The sequence below is a fragment of the Drosophila serrata genome, unplaced genomic scaffold (assembly GCF_035046125.1).
Source record: "Drosophila serrata isolate PLE 108 unplaced genomic scaffold, ASM3504612v1 contig_240, whole genome shotgun sequence".
Classification (NCBI taxonomy): Eukaryota; Metazoa; Arthropoda; class Insecta; order Diptera; family Drosophilidae; genus Drosophila; species Drosophila serrata.
Window position 1 is genome coordinate 1,444,668 of NW_028257138.1, and position 8,277 is coordinate 1,452,944.

At 45.0% G+C, this 8,277-nt stretch overlaps 1 protein-coding gene across 3 annotated transcripts; it reads right to left on the reverse strand.

Annotated features, from left to right (window-relative positions):
• Positions 1-1,379: 1,379 nt before the first annotated feature.
• Positions 1,380-6,730, reverse strand: net (atonal bHLH transcription factor 8-like protein net). Of its 3 annotated transcripts, none has more exons than XM_020945169.2 (2): positions 6,311-6,730; positions 1,380-3,351 (listed from the first exon to the last, which is right to left on the reverse strand). In XM_020945169.2, exons 1-2 carry the CDS (start codon positions 6,381-6,383, stop codon positions 2,297-2,299), a joined length of 1,128 nt encoding a protein of 375 aa, XP_020800828.2. In that variant the 5' UTR covers positions 6,384-6,730; the 3' UTR covers positions 1,380-2,296. The 3 variants fall into 3 exon arrangements, with proteins under 3 accessions (XP_020800828.2, XP_086686531.1, XP_086686530.1); XM_086830405.1 differs by lacking the exon at positions 6,311-6,730 and adding an exon at positions 4,343-4,774; XM_086830404.1 differs by lacking the exon at positions 6,311-6,730 and adding an exon at positions 3,647-3,827.
• Between the last annotated feature and the right edge of the window lie 1,547 nt (positions 6,731-8,277).

The window sequence follows — 8,277 nt, forward strand, 5'->3', positions numbered from 1 at the left end:
CTCACCCCTGGTTCAATGAACTGCATATTTGGCATTTTGCACAAAACATTATATTTTCCCATGTCCGCAAGTGCATTTATAGACAAAAGAACATAATAATTATCACTTAGGCTTTAGGTAATTAAGTAATATGTTGAACTTATTATTTAAAGCTCATTGGTATTCAATGATATTAATAGAGGTTAGAGGGAATTCATTGATAAATGAATGCGCTTTCGAAATGAGCTGAGAAATGAATCCGAATACTCCGCATCTGGCGTTCCTGCAATATACTTTGATAATTGCATCAGCTTTGCATTATGCTAAGTTCTTTAGTATAATTCAATTGGCATCGAGCTGAATGGAAAAATTTTAACTGCTTTAGAAATCCTTTTTCGTGTAAGATTTCGGTAACTGCATTAGGTTTAGAATTGATCAGCGACTAGATGCTGTTCCCTTAGAGATCAAAGCCATTGTCATCCGCAATCGATAATTTCGCACCTTAGTGCTTAGTATAATGACATATAGTAGCTTGAGGTAATATATACGTAGAATTACATAGACATGCACGCATACTTTTAAAAAAGTCAAATCGCTGAATCATGTTCAATGATCGGCATAAATCCAATTTAATATTTAATATTTTCCGTTCCGCTGCCATCCATATTTTATAAATACAACAACAAAATATAAAAACAACCGTTTTTCAGCCACATAAATATGCAGATGCAAGTGCTTTTGAATGGGTTTTCAGAAAAGCAAGTGCGAACTGAACCACCTGGCTCCAATTGAATAACGCCCGTGCTTTGAGTCAGTATCATACCCTGATCAGAAACTGCTCCAATTAACCTGTTTTCTACGGCAACGGCAACGGCTACGGCTACGACTAATGGCTACTAAGCTGATGTAATTTGTGCTGGCTATTGCACTGGGTCAACGAGATGCAGGCGCCTCGATTGACATTTGCATAGCTAACTGTGCGGCATCGTTCCTGAATACGTCATGGGTGCGCCTGCACCTCGCTTAACTGGCGGTAATATCGGCAAACTTTGTGCCTGCTAGATTAGCTGACAAATTTATTTCTAGGCCCGATAAGGGCACCGAATGTGGTGTGCCAAAACGCGTTTATGATAGCGGTTCTGCCGGTGAGGGCGGGTGCACCCGAATCGATCGCCTGCCTCTGGACGCGCACCTGTTAAGTTTATATACCACCAACACCAAATAGCTTGTTGCCAGCGATAAGATTATTCAACGTATAGACATAAATTACCCCTTTTCGCCGTCACCTCTGTTTGGTTTTCGTGCCTGTTTGCAATCCCTAGTGCGCTCGCACCAATGGCTGACTAATGGGTCAACCCCGTCCGCATTCACCTAAAACCCCGGCCAAAAATCAAAACATGTACACTGTCAGATTTTTATATTTCTCCACTTTATGGCACTAACGCTTTTGTGTATGCTATGTAGATCTACTAACCTAATACAATGAGATTACATTGGGGCGTAGAAGACTATTTACACGGTCTGAAATGTTTAAGGACTTTCGTTTTAACAAATGCAAATATTACAAATCGATCGATAACACCTCTCTCACTTAAAATGGCAATCTGTTTAACAAATAACTAATCGATCAGTCAGTCAGTGCAGAGAACAGAAGCCCATAAAAGCCACACTTTATTGCTTCTCGACGATAATGTACGCTTAAGTTCAAGTTTGGGTTGAGTTCTTAGTTGTTAGCTTAATTTACGAATATTATTACTAGTGTTATATCTATCCATTTTGGCCAGGGGTGTTGTGGCTGCTTCAAACATGAATCCAGTTCTTATATAATTGGATTTTGAAAATAAATGGTAGAAGTAGAGTGAACATTTGGAAAATAGCCAAACGCTCATGTTATTGTCCACTAGGGTTATTGTCTTTTCAGTTTCAGAGTGCAGGCTGTTGACTGTTTGTACTGCCTTAAATGTTCCATACCTAGTCTGGTTTTAGTAAGAAGCGACTTTAAATTAGGATCACATCGCTGGTATTAAGTTCTAAATCTAATGTATATGGTACAACTATAGTGTATTTTGCGCATTATTCATATTCCTCGACTCGCACCCTGGTCTTCTATGTTACATCTAAACAAAGCTTTGAAAACTTTTAAAGCTATGCGGCCACCCGTGGCGACCACTATGCCCAGGACTCAGAGTGTGTGGGTAGGAATGCTGGATGCAGATACAGTATTGGCCCAAGCTGAAGCCCACCCGGTTATCAGGAACACAGCGGCAATCAGTCGCATTGAATGTCTTAATAGGTGTCCATCTCTACATGACTACAATTACTCGTCTTTCTTCCGCTTCACCTTGCCCTCCGTCTGAATAGTTGCTGTGACGGCCTCCAGGCAGTCGGCGATTGATGGCTCGGACTGGTCGGCGCTGTAGTCCTCGCCAGCCATCCGGCTCAGCGTCAGTATGTAGGAGCAGGCGACTCGAAGAACGGACAGCTTCGAGAGCTTTTGGGAGCTGGCATAGGACGGAACGGCTTGGCGTAGTGTTTCGTAGGCGGCGGAAATGGTGTGGACACGGGTCCGTTCCCGAGCATTCGCCTCTATGCGGCGCTCCCGCGTCATGTTCTTGTAGTTACGCTGATTATGGTGCTGGTGTTGGCTCTGGTGGGGTCGCGACATGGACTCATCAGATCGAAGGCCGACTGATGCCTTGCACGTGTCCTCATCGCTGAGACTCGCGTCCAGCAGCGAAGAGGATGCTGGTAGCGTCTTTCCCATCTTTTTCTGTAGCACTTTTTTCGGAGTCAGCGGCTTGGCATTGTGCAGCTTAGGGTAGGGCTCCGTTTTCATCTCATTATCGACGCCCAATTTGGTCTTCTTCGTTACCAGGGCGAGCGGTTCCAGCTGCTCCGGATGGGTGGAGGCGAACGGCCGATGCAAAGTGGTGACTCCTGGGTGACGGACGAATATGTGGGCCGGATTCGGCATCATGTCGTGATCCAAGTTCAGCGAGGATGACAGGCAGGCACTGGGCGGCGGAGAGTCCACGGCCGGAGGTGTCAGCACCACCGCTGAGTCCGCCGAGGAAGTATAGCGAATGCGTTTTTTGAGCGGACCCGTTGCATGCATACTCGCAGTGGGAGGGACGGAAGGGCCGGGCAGCGAACCCACGACCTTGGAGGGTTCCGTGCTCTTGCGCTTGTTGCGGATCAAGGCAATGGGCTTAGAGTTCGAGTTGGAGCTAGGGTCAGACGCGTCTTCTGTTCCTTTTGGCGTGATGTCGGGACTGCCAATGCGCGTGTGCTCGACGACCAAGTCGTCTCCGCCTTCGCTTTCCGAGCTGGCGGAACAGAAACCTGCGTCACGGTCATTGGAATTGGGTGAATCTAAAAATAAACCAAAATTAAAGAGTTAGTTGTCTTCTATCTATGACGTTTAAGCGTTTGGAACCGGTTGCAAAGTTTTGGCATATACTATTGAAATTGGTCAATTTGAAGAAAAAAACCCCCGTTTTCGCGGAAACAGACTCGCCATGCCGAATAGGGTTTGACGTGTTGTCTGCTTTTGTGCGACGACACTCCTGTACTGCTGAATTTTAATACGCACAAATCGGCTCGTACTGGCCTAAGATAATAAAATGAAGCCATTCAGCATTAATATCCTAGACATGAAAATGTATACCGCTGCCTCCCTCTGCTGGCTGCCTGCTGCTCATTGTCCTGTGCTCCTTAAGCTATCGTGCTGACTCGATCAATTCGGCGAGCACAAACAAATGCAGCCAAAAATGTAAATTCAAATTATGCATCGCTTCGCATCGCTTCGAGAAAATGAAACCTGTTTCCAGCCGCGTCAGTTTACCACTGACCTCCACAGGTATTTCAAAAGTGTTTAAACGCAGCTCACTTGTTAAAAGTAATTTATTTCGCGTCTGGCGCGTAAGTCGCGTAAAGTCGGTTCAAGTTCAGGCTGCAGCCGCTGCATCGGAAGCCAACAACCCGGTTAGCGTTTTACGTATTGAGGCGCAAGCAAATGAGCGAACGCTTAACCCGATTGCAGGGGCAAGTGTGGGACGGTGTAGAGTCCCTCTTCGACAATTCCAGGGAGGAAAAACTAGCCAACTAATTAAGACCCCAGCTGCCCCAGTGGCGAACCTACTTAGTTCTGAGCTTTTCAGTCTCGCAATCTGGAATAAACCAAAACATCTGTTCATTCGCGTGTCTATATATTGGGATGTATATGACCATTTTGTATTGGCTAACTCTAATATCGCTACCTACGAACGAGGCTTTGCACCTATACATACATACATATGTATTTACATAAATAGCAAGATCAAATTTGAACGCCGTTTATCTAAGCCAGTAAGGCGGTACAGACCCTCAAATAGTACACATTTTGCGGAAGGTGTGCGTTTCGCCTGTTGACACAACTATTTATAAGCGCAATATTCCGCTATCTCTTCTAAATTTAGACAGATAAACAACGGAGCCAAATTCAAAGCAACTGACTGACTGGCATTGCAGCCACGAAATCAGGCTGTTCAAATAACAGCAGTTAGCCCAGCTCCATTCCCTGTGTGTTGTTCTGAGCCGTTTTTTATATTCAACACTATAATTTATATTTAGACAAATGTTTGCCTCCGAGTTGCCGCCGTCACTGGCTTCTTCCGATCAAAACACCTGTGCAGGACTCATACGGTTAACGCTTCAGAGTGTTATCAAATTTCCAGTTATATAATCTATCTGACCAGAGCTCTGGCGATGCCAACCCTCTAACGCCTTCATGAGGCTCAATTAAAGATAAATCCAATGTAAAACTTGAGGCAAGCTAGTGAGCTTGGGACTGAGTTCCCAGTATAAATTTAGTATCAGCCCGCTCTACCCCTTGCAAGCGTGCTAGCCCACTTTATTTAAATGCATCTGATCCGTCTCCAACACCAGAGGCCAATCCAAAAAGTTTTTCGCGAAAATTGTCAATGGTTTGCGCGTTATTGGCCTTTTCTTCCAAGAATGAATGCCCTCCTGTGAAAATCAGCTAAAACCTACTTTAAAGCGGCAGACATTAACTGTCAGAGGCATCAGAAAATCCCATATTCACGCCAAAAGTCAGCGAAAGGTTATCATCATAGGCGGCTTTTGGCTGGCGGTCGGTCCACTGGGAAGCGTTCCGTGTGTGGGAAGCCTCGGCTTATCACAACTTGTACTTGTACGTACGTATGTATGGGCAAGTATGTTAGGGGAATCGACTATGTGGTGTATATTGTAGTAAAATGACGCATCACTTTTATGAATGAATCGCAACAACACACCAGATGATGCAGTTTGGTGGCACAATCGGTGGCCCAGCACTCGTGTGTGCACCTCCCGTCTGCTGAAAGGTACTGTGTCCCAGGGCCCAGAAGAAAGGAAGCCACCTGTCCACCCGGGGTAGTTCGTTCTTTAGCAAACTAAATTATATAAAAAGAAACTGCTTTACAGCGCAGGACTCTCAGAACAAAAGAGCACCTCTAGGAAAGTTTAAGAACATACTATATCCATAGATGTGTACTATTTTTGATTAGTAAGACGAACAAGCAATGTTATCAGCGACGTAAGAAACAGTTTGGGGATAAAATAATCCTCAATGTAACCTATAATCCATTTGTCTGGGATGCACAAGAGAGAGTTCGAACTTCTCCTTCAAAAAGCTGTCACAGTCAGCAGACGGTGGTGAATGAGGATACACATTCTCGAGGCCAACTGCCATTCCAGCTCCGCAAACAGACAAATTGCCAATATGTCTGGCGACATCGTCGTCCCCAATTCAGTATAGCGCGCAAAGTGGCTGGCTGACATATGCGGCGTGCCCCGCCGCCCCGCAAACCCTAAGCTGAAGTACGATGGCGACAAATAGTTGGCGTTGTTTACGTATCTGTCTGTATCTAGATTGCCACCCTCAAAGGACTGCCACTTTTATGATTATGCCGCCGTAGCTGCGGCGTGGAGCTGACGCAGGGACTCGGTGTGGGTGCACCGCGCAGCTCCATTTGGAATATCTGTCGCCAGCAAGCTTGGCACAGCTGCTTTGGTAATTACTGAGCCAGTTGACTGCCATTCTTCAGTTGCCAACGTTCAACGTTTCAATTTCAAAAATTTTTTTCCGCTTTTGCCGAATGCCTTCGCAGGAAATGCTAGTTTCAGAAGTTTATTGAACGAATACGACTGTAATCCAAGAAGTTTCTACGAAAATTTCGTTCTGTCGTAGTTATATTCATATTCCTTAGTTCAGGCGCTGCACATCTAAGACAGTTTGCTGGCAACAGGTGCCATTGGTGTTGTCCGTGACATTTTCGGGCGCATAACTCACCTTTCATTATAATAGCCGCCAATTCCGCTGCGCTTAGTTGCATGTAGAGCTTTTCTGGTTGGGTGTTTGCCATAATAACAGGTGGCGAAAGCGAAACCTCTGAGGGGGAGCGCGTAATCCAAGAGTGGCTCGACCCGACTTTAATGGCGCTTGCCGCCGGTTCTTTTAATTTTTGATTTAAATTTCTAATTTAATAATGTAGTATATAATTGCAGCTCCTATTATTTGCACTTTATTTGACTTTAAATTTGGCTTTTGTGGGTATGGAAGCCTTGGCACTTTCACAAACTTTTCAGTTTAAGAATTCTCTTGGCGATTTTTAATGGTTACGAGAACTTGTTAGCAGGTCCGACCGCAACACGACCGTATCTGGCGAAAGTATCTGACGTTCTGAACGAGTATCTGTATCGGACTGGCTGCAAGTGCCAGCGGCCGGTCAGCTTCATGCTAAAAGCAACACGCGGTCGAACTCGGTTGGTTCACCTCGCCGTCGAGCATGTTCGACGTTCTAGCAGATGATGGGTTTTATGAATGAATACGTGAATAATTGTCATTTGTAGACCGTTGCTAGTTTTCTTATTAATTTGCAGTTCTTGTAGCTAATGCAATACTTAATCTTCAATGTCCCGTACCCAAACTCAAGCAGATTGTGCGCTCCCTGAAACGTGGGCCTCATCCTTTGGAATTTCATAAGTACTAGTCATAGTCATAGAGTGAGCCATCCCCTATTCAAAACAGAGACACACGGACATACGGGCATGGCTAGATCGACTCGACTGGTGATTCTGATCGGAAATGATACCATGCTAGGGTATAAGTATACGAAATATGATTATTTCATATTTTTTATGTTTACTCTAACAGACCAATGACAGTGATATGTTCCGTATATTTCATCCATTGAGAGTCGCTTAATTCTAAACTATTCATCCGGTGCCAAGATTGTGCTTTTCTCTATTAATTCTCCGGGGTTTCCCCAATGGCTGCCACGACCGATGTTGGATAGCAGCCATCCCGTTCGAACAAGTTTGACGTTCCATAAACCTATGTTACTGAACACAGTGCGCCAAGAGTATCTGCCACAGATGCAATGCAAAATGTTATCGCATTAACGAGGATTGACTAGTCGTGTCGCTGGCTGTCCTTTTTATTACGCAGCTGCCTTAAAGCTTTGTTACGATGGCTGACATCTATGGTGGCTCCTGTCAGTGCCAGGATTTACAAATGCGTCACAGTGACCTCGAGGCTGTGCCCGTCTCATGCACCTGCAGTTGATGGAGGCGCTACATGTTTTATGATTGCAATGACGTCTTCGACATTCGATTTAAACCAATAATATCGTTTTTTGTGTCTACCCCAAGGATTGCAGTACGAGGACCTAAACAGTCCGTGATATTGTTCATTCAATCCAAAACTATATTTGTACATATGTACATCATCGGGTTGTCCCCTAATGCTCACATATTTACTCATACGTATGCATGCTTCTATGCGTATTGGGTTTAAAGAGGGGAATTCTAGGAAAAAGTTTAAATTTCGCATGATCATTCCTTCGTACGCGGCACAATACAAACCCTGCCGCTTAAAAACAAGAGGCAGAACCACTAATATTGTTAGGGTTCGTTCCGTCTGGTTGTCTGAGCTGAGTCTGAGTGCGAGTCCCATATTCTCAGCAGATGTACGCTGGGCACGAGTTTGTGGCTGTCGCGCGAAATACTTTTTGAATGATGACTTTCGTTTTTTAGAGACTTGTTCTGCTTTATAAGAATGCGATTGGGCTGCCGGCTAACCTGTTTTCGAGGACTGGACAGGCTCCACATGCACAGTCCACAGTTGCCGGGCGTAGTGGAGACCCGAACAGCCTCTGTTCCGCGGCTCAGGTCGCAATCGGGCTTTTTAGTCGTTTTCCTTTGTCAAGCTGAAAGTTCAAGGATAAGGAGCTGGACTTCCAAAAATGGTCCGTGTAC

Excerpts from the sequence above, each read along its gene's own strand:
- net (XM_020945169.2), bottom strand. The coding sequence starts at position 6,383 with ATGGCAAACACCCAACCAGAAAAGCTCTACATGCAACTAAGCGCAGCG. Across the intron at positions 3,352-6,310 it reads GGCGGCTATTATAATGAAAG|ATTCACCCAATTCCAATGAC; the intron begins GTGAGTTATGCG and ends GTTTATTTTTAG.